This window comes from Pinus tabuliformis, chromosome 8 (assembly GCF_031772625.1).
Source record: "Pinus tabuliformis cultivar Carrire ecotype Pingquan chromosome 8, CPIR1, whole genome shotgun sequence".
In the NCBI taxonomy this organism is placed as follows: domain Eukaryota; kingdom Viridiplantae; phylum Streptophyta; class Pinopsida; order Pinales; family Pinaceae; genus Pinus; species Pinus tabuliformis.
This window is the reverse complement of record NC_142294.1, coordinates 71,733,415-71,754,868: the sequence shown is the minus strand read 5'-3', so window position 1 is coordinate 71,754,868 and position 21,454 is coordinate 71,733,415. Positions and strand designations below refer to the sequence as shown.

At 41.3% G+C, this 21,454-nt stretch overlaps 1 protein-coding gene across 1 annotated transcript; it reads right to left on the bottom strand.

The window, feature by feature from the left end:
- Positions 1–825: 825 nt before the first annotated feature.
- Positions 826–4,830, bottom strand: LOC149234212 (uncharacterized). Its single transcript, XM_089368184.1, has 2 exons — positions 3,364–4,830; positions 826–2,793 (listed from the first exon to the last, which is right to left on the bottom strand). Exons 1-2 carry the CDS (start codon positions 4,828–4,830, stop codon positions 826–828), a joined length of 3,435 nt encoding a protein of 1,144 aa, XP_089224310.1.
- Between the last annotated feature and the right edge of the window lie 16,624 nt (positions 4,831–21,454).

Sequence of the window (21,454 nt, the reverse complement as noted above, 5' to 3'; positions counted from 1 at the left end):
AACAACATTCTGAACTCGTTATAGCCATTATGAATTTGTTGTAGTACCTTTTGGCTTATCTAATGCATCGAGAGTTTTTATGTGTTTAATGAATAGAGTCTTCAAGGAATACTTATATAAATTCATCATTGTGTTCTTAGAGGAACATCAACAACACTTGAGATTGGTTCTACAAGTACTCAGAGAGCATCACCTTTATGCTAAGCTGAGAAAATGTTCATTTTATCAAAGACAGATCCAATATTTGGTCACATTATTTCAGAAGACAGGATAGCTGTGGACGCAAAGAAAATTAAGGCTATCAAAGAGTGGTCAGCTCCGAAAAATGTTAGCGAAATTAGGTCTTTTATGGGTCTAAGTATGTATTACAGGGGATTTATCGAAGGGTTTTATTGAATTGCATATCCAATCACTTCTTTTTTTTTTCCGAAGAAAAAAGCAAAACTTTTTATTGAGAAACTGTAAAAAGTTTACATTCTGTTGAGATCTTGAGCCGATCTAATGGCTCATTTAGTTGCTGTTTTGTTCTTCATATGAACTGATACTGCTGATAAAAACCATGTAAAGTCTTCCTCCCGGCTGGAGGCTTATAAACAAGCTGAAACATTCATACTCTGGGGTCTCCTTCAGAGAAGGAAAACAACCCCTTACAGGATTTATAAAGAGTCTGAGTTACAAAAGAAAAAACTGCATAATAGAAGATTTGTTTACTGTTTATACAGCTCATGAAAAAGATAAAAACAGTGATATGATGTAAGAAGCTGTGAGCAAAAAAATCAAAATGACCGAGGAACTGCTGACAAAAAAATAATATATGTGCTGTGATCACTGAGGCGGAGCATAAGGGGGCTGATGTGAAATGGATGAATGCCCCTGTCTGATTTCTTCTACTGTCCAGCTGCCCAAATCTTGTTGTAGACCAGCCTTAGAAAGCTGGTCTGCTTCCTCATTTTTATCCCTGTAAATGTGGCAAAAGGTAACCTTATTAAAAGATGTCTTTAAAAAGGTAATTTCTTCAACAAGAGTCTTCAGAATCTGGTTTTGACAAGATGCATTTCCATTGACCCATTTTATGACATTCAATGAATCCCCGAAGATTTGAATTGTGAAGATATTTCTGTGAAGTAACCAGCATAGGAGAAAGCGCAAAGCAGACAACTCAGCATAGTTATTTGTGCCTGGTCCAAGCCCTACAGATGCTTTTAAAGTATGTTCAGGATTTAAGTGGATGCACAGGCCCGCTCCAGCCTTATTATTTTGGGATGCCCCATCAAAAAAATCCCAAGGAATGCCCTCCAGAATATTAACAGGCTTTTGATTATTTTTTGGATTTTTGGCTTCAGGGATCGGAATGGCAGAGTATATAGCAGCACAATTGATAGCAATGGCGGAAGTGGGGGTGTCCTTGTCTTGAAACAGACTTTTGTTCCTAGCTAGCCATACTCCCCAAAAGAAAATAAGAGGCAAGTTTCTCATGTTTCCCTCCGGGTAGTTTTGCCACCATTTCCTCCAGGCTTCTTCCAGAGGATCATCACCCCACTGAGCCTTCACCTTGAGCAAAAAAGTTACCTCCTCCCAAATTTTTTTTGAGACTGCACAGGCTGTGAAAAGATGACTGATAGATTCCTCTTCAGACTTGCACAAAGGGCATCTCCCAGGCCCGACTAGGAATCTGGCTTGTAAGATGTCCCAGGTTGGGACCTTCCTTTTTAGAATGCACCATAGGAAGAGCCTGGCCTTGGCTGGGCATTTTAGTTTCCATATGTTTTTTGACCACCAGTCTGGTATTCCCCAGCCTTTCTTTCCCATTAAGAAAGTATACCCATCTTTTGGGGAATAGTCCCCTGTTTTGCCTTGAGCCCAAATCAATCGATCTGGTTCGTCTTTAAGCCTGACATTTGAGCGTTGCAGTTCTTTGACATAAGCCACCCACTCGTTCTTCCATCTGACATTTATTCCTAGGTCTTCATCATTCTGCCAAGCCTGTCCCCATAAGGTAGATTGGCCTACTTTCTCCACCTGATTTAGAGTTGTAATTCCTTTGCTGTCAAGATGTCTAAGAAACCCAGGTGACAAGGCAAAAGCTTCATTGCAACCTACCCAGGGATCTCTGCCAATTTTGATCTGTCTTCCATCTCCCACTTTCCATGCTAGTCCTTGTTCAATCACTGAAAAAGCTTCCACCGTGGCCTTCCAGATAGCTGAAATATTCTTCATTTTCTTATCTTGTCTCCGAATCCAATCTTCCACAGGAACTGGATCGATGTACTTCCTTTTCACCACCCTTGTCCAAAGATTCTCCATGGAGATTAATCTCCAGCCTGATTTAGCTGCTAGTGAAAGACTGAACTCAGGGAGTCTTTTTATTCCCCATCCTCCCCAATCTTTTGGTCTAGCCACCTTATCCCATGCCACCCAGGGTAAGACAGAGGACTCTTTTGTTCCTGCCCATAGAAATCTGCAACAAATTCTTCTGATTTTCTCCATCACTCCTTTAGGGACCCAAGTCAAAGCAGCCCAGTATACTGGGATGGCTAACAGTACTGATTTGATAAGGGTCAATCTGCCAGCTCTGGAGAGCCACCTGAAACTCCAGTGTGAAATTCTGGCTTCTATCTTTGCTATAAGCCAGTTCCAGTCCTCTTTTTTGTATGCTGCTGGCTTTAGCCAAAATCCCAGATATTTGAAAGGAGAGTCCAGTGGCTGATGGGGGAAGGGGAAGAGATTAGCCATCCTAGTCCTTTCTCTTCTGTCAAAATCTGCCACACAAACTTGTGATTTCCTAAAGTTTATCTGCATTCCAGTAGCTTTCAGAAATAGATCGAAAATGCATTTTAACTCCTTAAGTTCATTGAAAGATCCATTGGTGAAAATCAATATATCATCGACAAAAAGCAGGTGAGTGATAAAAAGATTAATTGCTACCTCAATACCTTTTACCTTCTCCTCTCTTCTGGCTTTGTGAATCAATCTGCTTAGCCCTTCTGCCACTAGAAGAAACAGGAGAGGGGATAACGGACATCCTTGCCTGAGGCCTCTTTGGCTGTTAAAAAAAGGGGATGCTGCTCCATTGATCAGAACTGCAAAACTGACATTTGAGATGCAGCCCATAATCCAACTAATAAAAGTATAGTTGAAACCCACATGAGTAAGCAGCATCCGGAGGTAGAGCCAGTTTATTCGGTCATATGCTTTAGAGAGATCTATTTTGAGGACCGCTCCCTTCTTTTTCTTCAGTCTGACACTATGAATAACCTCCTGGGCTACTCCAATGGCTTCATGAATTTGTCTTCCATCCAGAAAACCAAATTGTTCCATTGAGATATTTCTTGACAAGATAGGAACAATTCTGATAGCAATAACCTTTGCAATGATCTTGTAAATACAATTGCACAAGGAGATTGGTTTGAAATCTTCAAAGCTCTTCGGATCATCCTTCTTTGGTATGAGAGCAATAAAAGTTGAATTGAAAGGTCTGTAGACTTCTCCTTTCTGTCTTGACTCTTCTACTACCTCAGTGATTTCAGAGCCTATTAGGTCGAAAAAAGAGAGAAAAAGTTCTATGGTCCAGCCATCAGGGCCTGGACTTTTATCCTTGGCCATAAGTTTCATGGCTGCTTCAACCTCCTCCTTGGAAACAGGAATTGTAAGCTCTTCTGCTTCATCCTCCTCAATGAATCTTGGAAAACATTGTGCTGTTCTTATGACTTCTGCTATGGTAGCCTCTCCCGGATCAGAGAAAATATTCTGGAAATGTCTCTGTCCTAAACCAGAGAGATCTGAAAAAGAGTTGACTTCCCTCCCTTCTTCATCTTTAAGGCTCCAAATAGTATTAACAGATTTCCTGCCTTTGGCATAGTTATGAAAAAAACTAGTATTTTCATCCCCTGATTTTAGCCAAATTGCCCTACTCTTAAGCCTCCATTCTTCTTCCTTATCCAAGAGGATTTTGTTTTGAAGCTTCTCCAGATGAAGGATTCTGTCCTTTGAAGCCTGCGAAAAATATCCATCTTCCTCAGTGCTTTCCATAAGCTTCAGCTCCTCCCTGATTCTATTCAGTTCTTCATTCTGTTTCAATTTCCTGTCCTTTGCCCAGGAGATTGTTGCTTTCTTCAATCTTTTGAGATTCTCCATGAACAGGTAGCTCTTATCCTCTCTTGCATTTCTGTCAGGATGGATCCAAGTTTCCTTAAAAAGGTTATTGTAAGAAGGGTCTTGGAGCCAAGAAGAATTGAATTTAAAAGGGGCAGGAGGTTTTGGGGGAGGAAAAGAAAGGTCCAAAAAAACAGGGAAGTGATCTGAATTGCCTATTTCCTCAACCCACTGCCTGAGAATAGGAGCTTTGGAAGTTAGGTCCTCAGATAATAGGAAACGATCTAATCTTTTGGCGATCCGATCCTCCCCTATCCTTCTGTTCCTCCAGGTAGGCTTTAGTTTGTTCGGGGAGGGATCTATGAGGTTGTTTTCCGATAGAAGATTAAGGAAGAAAGCCGATAGGGGATCTTCTCTAGCTGATGGACCCCATGCTTCAGCTCTGCCTATAGAGAAATTTAAATCACCCCCCATAATCAACAAAGAGGACTTCAACACAGATTTTGTCATCAAATCATCCCAAAAAGACTCCCTTCCTTGACAGGGACCATAAATATTTACTAAAGAGATGGGGAAGGTGAAATCAGGAGAAAAAACCTCCATACCCATAACTTGTTTCATCCCCCACTGGTTAATGACCTTAATGCGCCCTTCTTTGAACCCAATTGCAAGGCCCCCCGAGTGTCCAGATGAATCTATTGCAGAAAAAGTCCATCCTGGCAGAAGGGCTTTTAGCATTGATTCTATCTCAGAAGCCTTCCCCAAGGTTTCTTGCAAAAAAATAATATCAACATTTGAGTTAAGGATCCACTCTTTCAAGGCCAGTTTTTTAGGTTTGCTGGCCAAACCTCTACAATTCCAGGATGACAGAATCATTTAATAACAGCAACAGGGGGCTGCACAGCTCTAAGAACCCCGGGGATAGAATATTGTTTACCATCTGCTACATCCAACTTTGCTTTAAGTTTTGCCTTGGACATGTCCGATTTCCTACCTCTCTTGTTTTTGGCACAACTCTGAGAGGGCGACTGTCCTAAACCTCCAATAACCCCCGACATACCAGGCTTCCCTCCCAAAGATCTAAGGTTGTATGGACATGGGGTACGAGGAACTGGGTGAGCAAGAGGGGGCCATATATCTTCACAATTCAAATCAAGAGACGGCATGGCCGCCGAAATAGAGTCTACATCCGGGGAAGTCTTTGCATGTTCCATGTTTTCGTTTATGATATTTATATGAGATGGAATGTTTGAAGGCGAAACATGCATTGAAACAGAAACATGCTCAGGAGAATTAAGAGAGGATAAGGGGAGCCCTGAGCACATACCCTTTTCATCTTCGCAGAGAGGATTTTGTTCTGCAGGAGCTTTCTTTGCGTTCTCCTCCACAGCTTCCACCGGATGAGAGTCAGTGGTCTGTGCAGCCTCTTGGTTTTGGAAGTCTTCAGCCAGAGGCTCATTTGGTGTCTCCTCGATCTCCATTTCCTCTGTACCTTGCTTCGCCGGAATTTCTTTCTCCTTAGGCGTCTGAGAATGGTTTGGAACAGTTTCTCTGAAAGCTGTAGTCCTCCGAAAGCGTCTCCTTCTTCTAAGCAGCGGACAGTCTTTTGCCAGATGCCCATACTCATGGCATCGATGGCACCTAAACGGCAAGTGTTCATAATCCAATAGCTGTTCGAACACATAGTCTTTGTACTGTAAATTGATTTTTTGTGCCAAACCTCTGCTCGGGTTGAGGAATACCAGAATGCGGGCCATCGCTCTGTTCTTCGTTTCCAGGAAGGACATATCTGCTTCCAAGAAGACACCCAGCCTGTTCCCGATGGATTTGAATACAGCTTCTGTCCAAAGAAATGATGGTAGACCCGGAGCTCTCACCCAAACTGGAAACTCATCAGTTCTCTCTTTGATAGCGTCAAAAAGGGGTGTCCATTTTTTCAGCAGTACTGGAATGTTCCCTATATTCCAGTTTCGATGAAGCACCCATTCTGCCGACTCCTTGTCTTCGAAACTGAGCTTAAACCACCCTTTCGCTAAACATTGAGCCTCAAACTGAAATGGTCTATCAGATACAAAACAATTTTCACCCCATGCTTGAAGAAATTCCGATGTGAATTTCTTACCTCTTGCCCTTCCGACTAGGGTACAGTCTGCAACGGCTAGGGTTTCTTCTATGGAGACCTCCATCCCTAGGACAAGGTTTCCTTCAATCTCCTGAGATCCAATTGGCCTTTGAGTTTTCCTTTTCGCTCCTTTGCTCCTTAACTCGTCCACAGAGGCCCTAGTTTCCCCGCGTCCATCAGTCCGTTCTGGGTCCTCCTGTGCCAAGTCCACAGGGGGTTCTATCTCCGGCTGTGACTGAAACTGGGCGGAGAAACCGGGATCGGGGTTCCCTGACAGTAAAAAATCGGCCGCCGTTCCATCGAAACCTTCCCGCTCCCCTACTAAACTGTCACCGTAACCTCCTACAGAACCTTCTTTTGGTAAAGGGAAATCTCTTGGCAGAGAAACCCTAGAGAGCGTGGGGAAACCTCCAGAAACCCTTGTTGGACCGATGCCGGAAGAAAGCCCCAAATTTGTTATATCTTCGAAACCCTTTGATGGCGCAAACCGGCTTGATTCTGCTTTGCCCTTTGAATCAGAAGAAAAAACATCTACTTTCGACCCATCCGCCGCATTCTCCCTTACCACCTGCTTGGGAAAGGCTGGATTACTGGATCTGAAGGCCTCACTGCCAGAACCCTTACTTTGATGCAGAAAAGATGGTTTTGCCTCCTGGGATAAAGACTCCAACCTTGAAAGTTCGAAAGCTCCAAAATACTGTTCCACGTTTTGAGCAGTGGTATCCTTCCCCCACATGGAGAGGATATCTTCCAATTCTGGGTCCAGGTCCACTAGTTCGGAGGGATTAACCATGGTTAAGGGCCGTTCCGAGAAAAAACGACAGCCAACAGTCAAAATGATAGACACCCTTACACGACTTCTTGTGAACGGAATGAGACGGAGAAAAACTGCAGCTGCTGTAGTGGGTAATTCTTTAAACAAAAATCACTTACGCCAAAGCAAAAGTCCACCTCCACCTGCCAGTCATCCGGAAAGAGAAAAACCCCTGCGCCTACAGCTGCTCATGGAACCTGACTGCGTTCTTCCTACCCGTGACCTGAGCGCGGTTCCGCCCGAAACCCTCGATTCAAAACCCTAGCCCGATCCATCCTTGCCAACTCAAGCTAATGCCTTCTTTTATTTCTATTGAAAATTCTATTATGCATTTCCATATCCAATCACTTCTTTGTAGAAAAGGGTGTAAAATTTGATTGGACACCTGAATGTGAATCAACCTTTCAACATTTAAATTTTTTATTAAACAGGGCATCGGTATTAAAAATTATTAATACTTGAACGAGAATTTTCTGGCATGCACAGATGCATGCAAAGAAGGATTGGCGGGTGTTCTCATTCAAAATGGGTTGGTAATGAAAGAGAAACAATATATTAATAACCAAATTTTGCAGAGCCTAAATCAAATTCAGAAAGACTTGGGCCAATAGACTGAGTCAAAACTAACATATGAGCACAGTGCTAGAACTAGGGAGAGGGGCACTAGGAGTGCAAGACATTCTAAGAGTGATGCTCATCCACACCACCACACATCAAGGAGGACCAATAAAAGGACATATTCTACATTTGAATCCAGTAACATTCCTAGTGTGTCTTTAGGTAAGAAATCAAGAAGAAAATTAGATAGAGAAAATTTGCAAGGGGAATTGAGAAAAAATAAGTCACTCACTTTTAATGGAGAGAACAAGAAAGGGGAGGAAGCAAAAACTTGGTTGTTGGAGATGAGAAAATATCTTCATCTCTTCAATTATTCCTCAACTATAGAGGCTAGAATGGCCATATATCATCTAAAAGGAAAGGCTAATCTTTGGTGGGAACAAATCAAGGCAGTCAAATACTTGGATGAAAGGCAGATCACTTGGAAATTTTTTAAGGAATATTCCCAAAGGAAATATTTGTTAGAAAATTTTTATGAATGGAAAATGCAGGTGTTTTTCGAGGTACAACTAAGACACATGACCATGGAAGAGTATGGTCGAAGGTTTGTGGAGTTACTGAGGTATGTCCATTTTATTAAAGATGAAAAGGTTAAAATCCAAAGATACATTAGTGGTTTTCTGTCCTTTTATGTTGATAAGTTGAAATATGACAAACCTAAAATAGTGTAGGCAGCCATGAGGAAAGAAAAACAATTGTATGAGCAGAATAAAAATAGGACCATGTTGCACAAGGTTTTAGGAAATAAGAAAAATAATTTTATGGAGCAAAGAAATAAGGGTTACAAACCCTTGCCATTTAATAATAACTTCCATTTGGGATGGAAAACAACCCAAGCCTCTAACCAGCCAGAAGGGGGAAATTCTTCAAGTAAAAGGCTTCATCCCCACCTATTAAATGTTGTGGATGTAAAGGAGATCATCAATTCAAATATTGTCCTCATAAGGAAGAGAAGGTGAGGACTATGCATAACATGCAAGTGAAAACTACTGTGGATGATGTGGGCAGGGGCATGCCCATAATTTATGCAGCCTTGGATAATCAACAAGTGGAGCATCAATCTCATATGATAGAAGTTCAAGGTAAGTTAAACAATTAACCAATTTCTATTTTAATTGATTCTCGAGTGAGCCATAGTTACATTAATGTGAATCTGGCTGAAAAATTTAATTTGAAGAAAATTATATATTCCAAATCTTAGTTAGTACAACTAGATACATGTATGAAGAGAACGGTTACATAATTAATTAGAGACTGTCTGATTGAAATGAATGGGTTGGGAACAACAACTAACTTAAATGTAATTCGTTAGGTGCTTATGATTTCTTGATTGGTGTGGATTGGTTGGAAAAGCACTGTGCAATACTTGATTTCTACAAGAATTCTTTTAAATATATTGATGATGAAAGACATCAAAAACAGGTCCAAGAAATTCCTAGATCGATATCCATTAGAGAAATATCAACCATGCAATTGAAAAAGAATTTTAAGAAAGGATGCCAGATCATTACAGCTCATTTGGAGGAGACAAATATGGACCAACAAATTAATATAAGAAATTACCCATTTCTTCAAGAATTTGCTGATGTATTTGCAGAAATTCTCGGATTACCTCCAAGGAGGGTGTTATAGACATATTTGGGCACTGCAACCCCAAACTCATATGTCCATAATCTAAGGGCTCTTAAGTCCCTAAAAGTGTTGTTTCATACCCTAAAGGATCATCTTCAACTGATTACATCATTTCCCAGAAGTTCCACCTTAAAAACTACTCAGAACTAGCCAAAACTGGACCATACAGATTGCTCCATGGGCAAGGTGCGATGCATACTGACTGCCTAACTAGCCAGGTGTGATGCATACTGAAATGGCCTTCTGTGGGGTGCGATGAGTGAGAATAGACAAATGGCAGAGATAACTTGCAAGGTGGATGATCATGGAATCTTCCAGAAACTTCTCCTGTGACACTTGCCTCTCTGAATTCGCCCAGGGATGAGTAAGAGATCATGAAATCTCCAAGTGGAACCAAGAACTATCAGTGGAATGACACTAATCAAAAACCCAGAGCTGACTCATACCCTTGTAAGACATCTATAAATGGATCCCTCATCTGAGAGATCTAGAGGCTGGAATTTTGTATTTTGTAAGGAAGTGCTGTTGGTTTGTTGGTGAGAAGAGACATTGCATTGTTGGGTGATTTGCTTGTTCATGAGGTGAAGAGGGCTTCTACAACTAGGAGGATGATGCTGGATTAGACAGCTGGGTTGTAATCCTCTCTTACATTACTATTAATAAAGTTCTTTGAGTTTTCCTCCATATAATCTTGTATTTTTGAATCTTATTGTTTATGAATGCAATTGTATGGTCAATGTGTTTCTGATTCCGCATTGTTTATAATGTTTTAGATAGAGATGCTTTGATAATTTGCTGTTTCTTTGACTCTACAGGTACTCTTGGAAGCGGGGCAAGTAGGAGAGGAGTGGAAAATTCTATCAAGGAAAGGAGAAATCAAGCTAGGATCAAAGCGAAAGATACAGGTTAGTCCTCTCTTCTTCTCTTCCATCTATCACACTTAAAGGAACCCTTGAAAATCTTTCATTGTTTGTTTCTAAGATAGCTACCCATCTTAGTGGGACTAGCAGTTCGAATCGACACTAGTTTTCCCTGAAACAAAATGGCGACTCCACTGGGGAACGAATAGTTTGTTTTGTTTGTTTATTGTTTTCTTTATAAACTATAGATGGAGCCTGAAGTTAGGCAGCAAGCCTTCGAAACGCCTTTTCTATGCAATTGCGAAGTAGATAAATGCTGCTTCAGTCAATCTCCAGGTTGGTTTATGAACTGAACATTTGACTTACAAAGCATCCTAAGTGCCCTTGTGGTAGCTCAGAACCTCATGAGATCCTACCCCTATGCTTTGTTATTACTATCCATCATTACTCAGCCTAAATAACTGAACTCAGCTGCAAATTTTGAGCAAAAACCAAGCTCAGTTTCGCTCACTGGTCCATCGCACTGTCTGTAACTATGCAACCTGGATGCATCACACCTCCCATGTGTTGCAGGTGAGATGCATCCTTGTTTCCCTGTGTTGCAGGTGCGATGATTGAGTGATACTTCTTTCTTTTCTGAAAGTTGGTTTTTTCCTCCTTGTTTTCAGCTTTATTCAATAGTTTTGCTGTTCATGATCAATACCTTCTCGCTGTAACCTTCTTCCTTCACATTATTTCAGCCTCCATCAGTTAGGAATTGTAAATGTTTTTGTGTATTTTTCAATCATTTACAGTCTTCCTTTGTCGAAAGTAGCCTAATCGAACTGTCATTTTGATGCAAGTGTCGTAATTGTCATTCTGAATCAAAAGAAGAGTGTCGTAAAGTCTTCCTCTTCTAGATAGTTGATTATACTTTTGTCATTGTACTTGATTTGAAATTATTAGTATTTGAAGTGTCAAAAAAAATTTCAATTCGAAATCGAAAAGTGTCATCTTAGTCTTCCTTTCATTTTGAAAAGAAAATTGTTAGTACTGTCGCTTTAAAAGAAAACAGTTCAGATCTGTACTTAGCTTTTTTTTTGGCATTCACACATTAAGAAAGCGGAAAACAAATACATGCATGTGCATCTTCATTTTGACTGCATGCGAAATTTGATTTAGGAAAGTGCATTTAGTGTGTGCTCTATGCTCTCTGCTAAAAGAAAGTCATAATCTTCTTTCCTTTGTAGCTAGGATTTTCATTGCTAAAAGAACATAAACGATTGTTTATCATTTTGGATTGCATATTTAGGAATTTCACATCTACATCACGTGGTGAACCTTGAAAGACAAACTTCTAAGCAATATCAACTCTAAAATAAACCTCAATGAACATAAAAATGCTTTGGAACCTGTTAACACCCAGGTTGTTCCCTATGACTCCCAAGGGAATACGACCGGGGTAACCACTAACCAATCTTTGGATCACAGTTTCTAGCCAAACTGTAACCAGAGAGGGCTCTCTCTTTATAATTTGTCTCTATTTTGATAGTGTTTTTAGGCTAGCCATTATGCTCAGGTTTTTGGTTTATGTTTTGGTTGAAGCACTTCTTTCAGTGCATTAAGATGTAGTTCTTAGAGAGTAGTATATCATTGGGCAATGGAGTCTAGAGCTGTGAAGTGTTTTGAAATGCTGGAGAGATGATGTTTAGACTGCAGGGCCTATTGAGTATCTCGACAAACAAAATTTAAACTTAAGTGGTGATGTATGGTCAGCCAACAGAAAGCAATTAAGAATTCTCTATTAAGCTGGTGATGTGAAAGTGAAACATGTTGCACAGGAGCAAACTTGAATTCCTGAAACAAAGGTCACTGTGAAAGATATATTCTTTAAGCATAGCAATTAAGAATTACACTTATCAAGATTATAGCTGAAGAAAACATTCATTAACAACATAGATTGAACTCAGGGTATTGCATGAATAAGTCTTGAAGGTTATTCTTTTTCTTTGTTGCTAAACACTTAGAAGTTAGAAACATATATGGATTGTAAAAGATTGAAACACATAACAAAGAGAGTTACAGAAACTTATTGTATTGTGAAGTACACAGGAATCCTGCAGTTTTCAACAGACACCAGAACGCATTCAACACTTCAGAACTCCGAGAAATTCCATCACTTTCTTTATTAAATTCTGAAAGGATTACAGCATAAGAACTTCTTCAAGAGAAATCAACAACAACCCCTGCAAGCTTGTGCGAGGGGCAAATATATACAATCGGTTTACAAAATATCTGAGTGCTAAGTTATCTCAGAAATGAATACGTTCACCAACTTTTCAAGTTTTTAGATAAGAAAGTTATTACATCATTGAATATAAAGTAAATGCATCTTTATGCCTGTCAGAAGATATTTTGGCCTTTGGAGGCCACTGAGTCGGTTGTAGTGATCTGCATTAATGCTGAGAAATGCGCTTTTGGAGCTGCTCTGCTGTAGCTTCTCGGCTTGGACACCTGTAGCTTCTCACCTTGCTTTGTTGGCCGTAAATTCTGCTGAGTTGGCTCAGCTTTAATCTTTAATGCATGCTGATTCTTTTAAACTGTCCTGTGTATGACAATTTGCATTTTCCATGAACAAAATTTATTGAATGGCTTCCTGTTTATAAAATCATCTGTATGGCCTTAGTCCACCATTCTAGTGTAGGTAGTTGATTCCTGAGAATTGCATCCATAGTCTCCTCTGCCTCTGTATATTTGTAAAAATTGGGAGGCACCTCAAACAGGTGTTTGATTTCATTCATTATAAAAAATAAACTTTCTACTCTATTGTAGAGAGTCTGTCCTGTGGCTGGCCCTGTTTCCTCTGAGGTGCTGGGCTTCTCATTGATCTGACTTGTGGCAAATGCATTAACCCTTTTGCCATACTGCTCATGAGTGAACAATCTCCCTGCGCTGTTCAGCAAGCCAGGGAGCCCTCTGTTTTCTAATACCTGAAACTTCTCCAAAAACCTGTTTACCTCAGTCTGCATGTCCTGGGTTCTTCTCTCTAATGTCTGCACCAAGTTTCTCAGTGTAAGAACCCTCTTGATTAACTGAATGTGCTCAGTTCTGTTTGAAATTCCCATGGCAGCCAACTGAGTACTTGTTCTATTGTTAAGCACATTAATCATCCTGGTGGCTATTTCAGGCATATTGCTTAGAGCAGCTCTTGATCTCTGAATTTCAGTCTGTGCTTTTGGAATGAGCTCTAACTGCTCATGTATTGTTTCAATATACTGCCATTGGTCATTTATAGATTGGCCAATGTTAGCCCACAACACTATTTTAAGCTCAGCCACAACCTTGTCTAGTTTGAGCTCATTCTCTAGCTCTTTGATCCTGTCTTTGAGGGCTTTTATCTCCCTGCCCTTTTCTGCCACTGTCTGCTTGGACTTGTCATATCTTTCATTGACTTTGGCTAGTTTCTCCCTGGCCTCATTCAATTCTGTCATTTGTGCTTCCAAGGCCTGGATCTCATTCCTCAGCTTTTGCATATCCAAGCTAGGGGCCTGCTCTGTTGTTGGTGGTGCAGAAGTAGATGGTGCTGCTTTTTCAGTCTGTTGAGGAGGAGGAGTAGTAATTGGAGGAGCTTCCTCAAGGTTAATGATTTGAGGAGGAGGCTGGGAGGTCTGACCTTCTTCTCTTTGTTTCAGAGTTGCTTGTAACGCTGCCTGTGCAGCCTCTGATTCTCCCAGCTTTTCTTGTGTCTGGATAAGCTGCTTATAGAGAGACACCAGCAAAGCTGTGGCATCTTTATCATGCCTCTGTTGAGCTACTTCATCTGTTTGAGGGTGAATTGTGGCTGGGAGTTTGATCTTTCTCCTCAGAGCTGCCATATCTGCATCCCTCAACTTTAGTATTTCTTGTATGCCCTTGATATCTTTGGGATCATGCCCAATCTCAATGATTATATCTTCTAAGGACCTTATTCTGTTGTCCTTTGCTTGTGAGGATGCCCTTTCCAACTCAAGTTGGGCAGCTGTATTATTAAGGCTATTTTCTAGCCTGTAGTTATCTAATGTCTTGTCTGCCAAGGAAGCATAGACCATCTCACCTGTTTGTTTATGCAATTCAATTTTATCCATCGGGTGGATGTCCTTGGCCAGGACCTCAAGATTGGTCCTTAAGTAATCTGAAGGGGACTGTGGCTGCAATGTAGTTGGTATGAGGTGACTCATGATCATCTTGCCCTCCTGGACATCATATGCAGACATTAATCGATGCTGGTTGGTGGGAGCCATTTTCAACAAATGGTTATACAGCTGTATCTTTATGGGCTCATTCCTTTTCTTTATTTCAATGAACTGTTGTTTGATGCTCAGTTCACCCTCTTTCTGCTGGCTAGAGGAGCTGACTTCTCCTCCCACTGTCCTCTCTTGTTCCTGTTGGAAGGAACTTGCAGATGCCTCCAAACTGGGCGGGCCCATACCCAAAGATTGCCCTATAGGCATCTCTTCCTCTGAAAGGGGATTCATCCTGTGCCTCTTCTCACCATGACTTGTTGATGTAGTCAAGGGAGTTTCTCTATCTCTTTTCCTGCTTACATCCTCCTTTTGTGGAGTTTGGAGGACTGAGGTTTCATTAACTGCTTCTTGCCTGGGAGGTACTGTGTTTTGAGCCTGCTGCTCAGTGAGAATTGGGGCCTCAACTGCCCCTTCTTGATGTGTGGGCTGCTCTATGTCATGCTGCCCTACTCTTTGCTGTGATTCCTGTTGTTGCTGTTGCTCTTCCTGCTGCTGCACTGTTTCTTGCTGTTCCATCTCTTTATCTGTTTGGTCTTGAGTCATGGGAGGTGGTTGCTCTTGTTCCACCTGCTTTCCTTTGCCTTTGCTGCCTGTCTGTTGAGTGTCCATGGCAGCTTGCTGATGTGTTGTTGAAGAAGAGGCCGCTGCTCCAATTTGCCTTTGATATGATAAGGAAACCTGTCCACAAGTTTCCAAGTCAGCCTCCTTTTGCATATTCCTAGCCTCTCTCTCTAGTATCTGCTCTCTAGAGATTGGCTCTTCTAAAGTGCCCTCTTTCCAGCCTAAAGAATTTGCATACTTTTCAATATGAGGCAGCCTAACATGTGAATAGTTACCCAATTTGTGTTTTATCCTCCTGAGGGAAATAAAATGATTACGGTCATAAGGTGACCATTTGAAACTGGTTTGCAATTTGAAACCCTCTAAGATCATATCTGCCTCCTTCCATCCCTCCTCTCTTTTGTTGTACAAAAAAGGGCCTAGCTGGCTCCTTACCTTCAGTTGTACCTTCTTGTTTTTGCTTTGGAAATGGAAGTAGTCAGTATATCCAAACTGCCTGAAGTATTCTAGGGCAAACAGTCTCATGGGGACATACCTTGGCAGCCTGTAAGGGTCCAATTCACAGCCATATACTCTGATTACTGTGTGGTGTTGGTAAAAATACCAATCACCAATGCTGTAGGATTTGGAGAGATGGAGAATTCTTTGCATGTCATCGGTTAGCCTTGGAGGAGGGACACCATACAGCAATGTCATAGCTGGGTGAATGAACAGGTCTATAAACTCACAGTATGTGTATGGTGATTGAGAAACATCATGGAAAACAGAAGTCCAAAACACAACTGACCTTGGATTTCCCTGGGCATTAAGTTTCTTGAGGGGAATGGAGAAACTGTCTGGCTGATAGAACAAGAACAGATGGTAGATGTATGAGGTGTATCTGAACACCCTTTCCCTTGGTAGATTCATCAGTTGTTCATGGATCTTTTCTGCAATATAGGTGGCATAGTCATAGTGTACAGCTGGAGGCTTTCCAGGAGAAAACATGGATAGCATTGCCATTATAGTGCCATCAACGTCCTCAATTCCCTTGTATCCCAGGACATAGCTGATCAAATCCACTAGCATTCTGCCCAGGTCATTCAGGTAGTGATATCCAATAGGAGGAGTCCTTATAGTTTCAGAGCTTGGCTGCACAAATAACTGGTTAATTTTGGTAATCTGGGCACTTGACAGATTATTCCCCTTCTTTATTAAATCCAACATGGAAAGAGGGGTTAATGGCCTTGCAGTATGGAAATGCAGCATCTCATTTATGGTTTCTGGGGTGATGAAGAATAAAACTGAGCCTGTAGGACTGAGAACAGCTCTCTGGAAAGGATCATAGCATTCCTGGCACTTGTGGATCAAGTCTGGGAGGGCATTGACTTGAGGGAGGTTGTAAATGGGCAAATTTGAGTCCCAAATCCCTAAAATATCAGCTCCATTTATGTGTTGAGCTTTCAATTCATTTAGCATGTGGATATTGAACTTAGAACCCATTGGAAACCAATCTAACATCTGATAATCTACATCTCCCAGGGCTTTCCATGTTATCTCCCTATGAGGGGCATTCAGAGGCTGGACATTCAGGGCTATTGGTGTCTCCATGGCTACTGAAGCTTTTGAACTGTAGGTGAACCGGTTTCAATCGAGCAGAACAACAGAGAGGAATGTTTTCTTGCAATGGAAGTGAATTGTAAGAAACAGAAGGCAAATTGAATAAACAACAGTTGAAATACTGTCTAAAGGATTGATAAAACAGTAGCAGGACTGACCAGGAGTATTTTCTGTGGTGAATCTGGTCAATTGAAATTTCTAGTTCACGACTGCGCGAACTAGCTGTGAATTCAGCTTAATTTGTCAAATGCGGCTCTGCAGGAGGTTTATGGCTTCACTGGTTGAAAATGGGTGCAAGTCACTGTGTATTTGATGGTGAAAACAGTGTTTTACAGTCTCTTAATAGTTTGCTTGAGGAAATACGGATAAAACCAGGCTCATGGAATGATTTTGAGGAATACCTGGTAATTTCGCTGGTAAGAGTTGCAAATGCAGGTGCAATGGAGGCGCCGGCGGTCTTGGAATCAACTTTAGCAGGTTGGCGCTGGTTTGAATGTGAGCAGCATGCAGAAATAGCTAGAGTTTCTTTTGCCAAAAGTGGAAAAAACATGACATTTCGGCCTAAATATGGATTTTCGGCAATATTGGCGCGTTTTTGGGATGACGTCAGAATGATGTCATCGGGTGGGGTCGGAGTCGGATGACGTCAGCATGATGTCACCGGGTGATGTGGCAGGCTGCGATTAGTCCACGGGGATAGTGAGGTGGCGGCAATATCAGCGCGGGGGCAAACGAAGGAGTTGATGCGACGGCGAGGTGGCAGTGACGTGGCTCTGACGTGGGGATGACGCAAGCCTGGAAAAACAGGTGGTAAGCGGAACAACGGTAATGGTTTTCTCAGACCGCTTACAATACGGCGACGGTTTTGTCAGAGGCCGACCCGAGAAGCTGTGAGGGCGACGCGTGGCAGAGGCCTGACGTCACCCTCTAACAGTTTCTCGGGTGCTAAACGTCGGACGTCGGGCCCAACCCGATATTCATAATAGCCATCCCATCAAAAGTGCCCGATCGGACGGTTGACGGGTTGATGATTTGATCGGATGATACAGACGGGGACGGGATTATTTAAATATTTATTTTTGGGATCAGTGCTTGGCGGAAACTCTTGGGATATGGCGGGTTTATAAAGGTTTTTCAATGCCCATTCAATATAAAAATAACCCGGCGCCCATACTTTGGATAAATGAGAAAAGTGGGTTTTTTATTTATTTTTGCAAATTAAAGCGGGTATAGGTAGAACAAGGTCTTTTATAAGGTTTTCTTTAGCAAATGAAGGTTTTAAGGGGCCAAATGAATTCAGAAGAGGGGAGGGGGTTAGACTTAGGTTCATCAAAGTGACCAGACGCCAATTTGATCCCTGACAGAGGATTTATTGGCTATAATGCCAAGGGGAGGGATATTTATACAATGCTTGGGGGTTTATACACCATGGTGTTATAATACTAAGGGAAAGGGAATCATAGGGGAATTATATAATAGAGTTAGGGTTAATGTGGATGAAAGGAGTGGATGAGGGGAGATAACACTAAGTTTATTTGAAAATAACTTAGCTTAGGGAGTAGATCAAAATGAAAAGAGTTTTAGACAAGAAATGTGGCTTCTAATAGAACTAAGAACCACCACAAAACCACCAATTCTTGCATGAATCTCAACTGATGATGGGATGTTAGTTATGGATGGGAAAGGGGATAAGTGGGAAGTTAGACATGCTTCTTTGCTTGCTGCAACCTGATAGAGAAGAATGACTTCTCAATCCATTGACTTTGCTTTTGTGAAATAGGTAAGCACACCTTCAATTGTAAGGAATGACACTTCTGCAACCCCATCTTCCTACCCATCTACTTGCCTAGCATTTTTTATTTCTTCTTGGAGGGTGCACTTAGGCTTGCAGACCCTTACTTGCCTTTTCTTTTCTTTGGCTTTTTTCTTTTGATGGTCTATCTACTTCTACCCTTATTTCTTCCAAGGTCCCAGATTAAGCTGTTGGGAGCCTTTCTTCTCTACCTAAACTACTTGTCTGCCAAGATTAAACAGTTTGGACAGACTTCTTTCTCTATTCTACAACTGAAAATTTAAAACATGGCATGATCCAGATTAGGCTGTTGGACCATCCCTCAAAATGAGACAAAATCAAGCTATATACACAGATTGTTTTCTCTAGGAAATATGTGATCTTTGCATCAACAAAGCAGAGCATATTTGGACCTTTCCTTGCCAATCATGAAATATGAAACCTATTGGTATAGGTAGCTAACAGAACCTAACGAAAGTCATTTAGAAGTCTAGGCTAGAGACGTGTTCTGGCGTCGTAAAACCTGGTAACTATTGTTTTCATCGAAGGTTGGGTGATTCCTCCTCTTTGATATGAAAAGTGCCAGTACGGACTTGTGCTCCCCGTACCATTGAGTATATATTGGGAGACCACAGTAGGCTGATATCCTTTATCCGTAGGAAGCCGTGTCTGCCGCCCTATCGATCGTATGCATTGAACACATCATTCGGGAAGATTGACTGCCGTACATAAGTCCTTGGTAATTTCTCTATCATTTATCACCAAGGTGTATTTTGCAGTTTTGCAATCGGTTTGGTAAACCCTCTGTCTAGACTTCCAGAGAAGTCACTTTCATTCCTTTTCAACTCCTTAAAAGAAAAGGTCCATTTGAGCACTTGTCACTTCAGGCTCATTAAAAATCGAAGGCAACTAGATTCACCTTTAGCTTTTTCTCAACTCTTAAAAATTGAAAAATCAAGTTGCGTCAAAGTGTCTTTAAAATTTATTTTAATCGGAATAACATCCCTGTTCCTACGTTGATATGAGGTTGAGATAATGGAGTCTACCAATCAAGGGATCCCTCTTGGAGGGAATCCTAGTCCTTTCTCCTCTTGGGGAGATATTGGTTCTCCATATATGGCTACATTGTCCCTTCCAAGAATCACAATCGGCCTGCCAGTATGGCTTTTCTCGACCTCTGTCGTTCAAAACACTACAATTCCTCAACAATCTAATCAGCAACCAGATGATACTGAAGTTACCCCTTCACCTTCTACTTCGTTTGTTTCTCCTTCCCCTTCTTCCTCTTCACTTGGTGAAACTAGTGACACTAAAAACCAAGTAGCTAAGAAGAAAAAGAAAGGGAAGGAGAAGAAGAAGAAGCTAGCTAAACAAGGGAACAACAATGCATCATCTGGCGAAAATCCACACACTAAAGTTTCCAAACCAAAAACTCCATGCGTAATTTGCAAGGAGAGACATTACCATTGAGATTTCCCTTGCATCCCGCGGATCTTGAGAGAATGGTCTCCCCATTTGCACCATTTGGTGTCATCAACCCCTGATAGTCAGGTTGACAACGCACCATCAACTAGTGAAAACGAAGTCAATAGATAGAAAGGAAAAGTTAGAGTTCCATGTAGGTTATGTGAAGGTGATCATACTCTTCACCGTTGTCATTTTCTGGATGAAGCCAAAAGCATTTTGGATAACCGGCCTGCTTCACCGCAACAACTTCCACCTGGATACAAGAAACTCTTGCCAAGTCCTTCACTAGTTGAAAACCCGATTGACATAACTCAATTTTCGATCGAATCACCTATCATTGAAAGTGAACCTTCTGAGTCCATACCGGATCAAAGTTAACTGGTCGAGATGGTAGTCGACCCAGTCTTCCCTTTAGAAAATCCACCTTCAGATGATATAGTTTCCAAAGAGCATGAGAACAACATCATTCAAATTATTTTTGTCGATACAGAGTCTAATGAACTTAGGGGCAATCCACCCATTCCTTCACAACAGGAAGAGACCCCCCCAGTTCATGAAACTTATCCGGACATTTATCTAGTACCTCCTCTGAGCAATCTAGTCATTTTATTTGATTGGAATCAACTAGCGAAACCTCACCTTCCATCTAATCTACCATTCTAAATCATAGTACAAGTTTACAAAATGATCGTGTCTGGCACTATTATAAATGAAGGGGCTTCGGTGAGTATCCTTTCCTAAACTACTTGGAAAGTGCTTGGTTCGCCATCACTTCTGCCTGAGAAACAAAATTTGTCAGGCTTCAACAAAGGAACCAGTCGACCATTAGGGATCCTTCCAAAGCTACCGATAACTTTGAGAAAGAAAACCGTTCATTTGAACGTAATGGTAGTCCAAGGTCCACTAGATTACAATCTAATCCTTGGATGTGATTATATATATAGCATGGAAGCCATTGTTTCCACATTCTTTCGAGTGTTGTGTTTTCCACATGAAGACAGACTGGTGCAACTTGTCGACCAACTTTCATTTCCTAGTTCAAACACAACTATAAATCAACCATCATCCCTAAATGGTCTCTTCACATCAACAATGTCTCTTCAACCTTCATCCCATCCACCTAATTACAATGAGTAGTTCGGTGAGTGTGATGAAGATTAGGGGCATGCACCCTAGTCTGCTTCAGCAGGCGAACCCAGAGGAAAAGAGAGATTTTCTTGAAAGGTCATAATACTTGGACCTAGTAACATTCCCGTATAGGTTATGTAATCAGTCTGACACAATTATTTCCTTTGTATGATTGTGAATGGAAGCTCACAACATTCACCTTCGTACGTTATGTGATTGGAAGCTCACAACAATCACCTTCGTCTATTTCAATGGACAAAGCAAAGGAAGAGTTTTTGTCGGCCGACAGAAACAATCCTGCCTAACCGTAGGGACTTCCATTTGGTAACCTGGAAACTATCCTTTTACTAAAAGACTTGGGGGCATGCAAACCTTTACATGTAAGTGAAAAGTGACCTTTGATTTTCTTAGTTTGTAGGTTCTTAACCGTTTAACCTCGTAGCTTGGTCATTTATAGCTTGCATAAAAAGGTCACGAGCACATTTTATAGTAGTGTTCAAGCTCATT

What these genes read in the sequence shown, in the direction of transcription:
- LOC149234212 (XM_089368184.1), bottom strand. Translation starts at nt 4,830, where the DNA reads ATGCTAAAAGCCCTTCTGCCAGGATGGACTTTTTCTGCAATAGATTCA. An exon ending in TTTACAAGATCATTGCAAAG is followed by an intron (nt 2,794 to 3,363) that starts GTTATTGCTATC and finishes ACTGGAATGCAG; the next exon opens with ATAAACTTTAGGAAATCACA.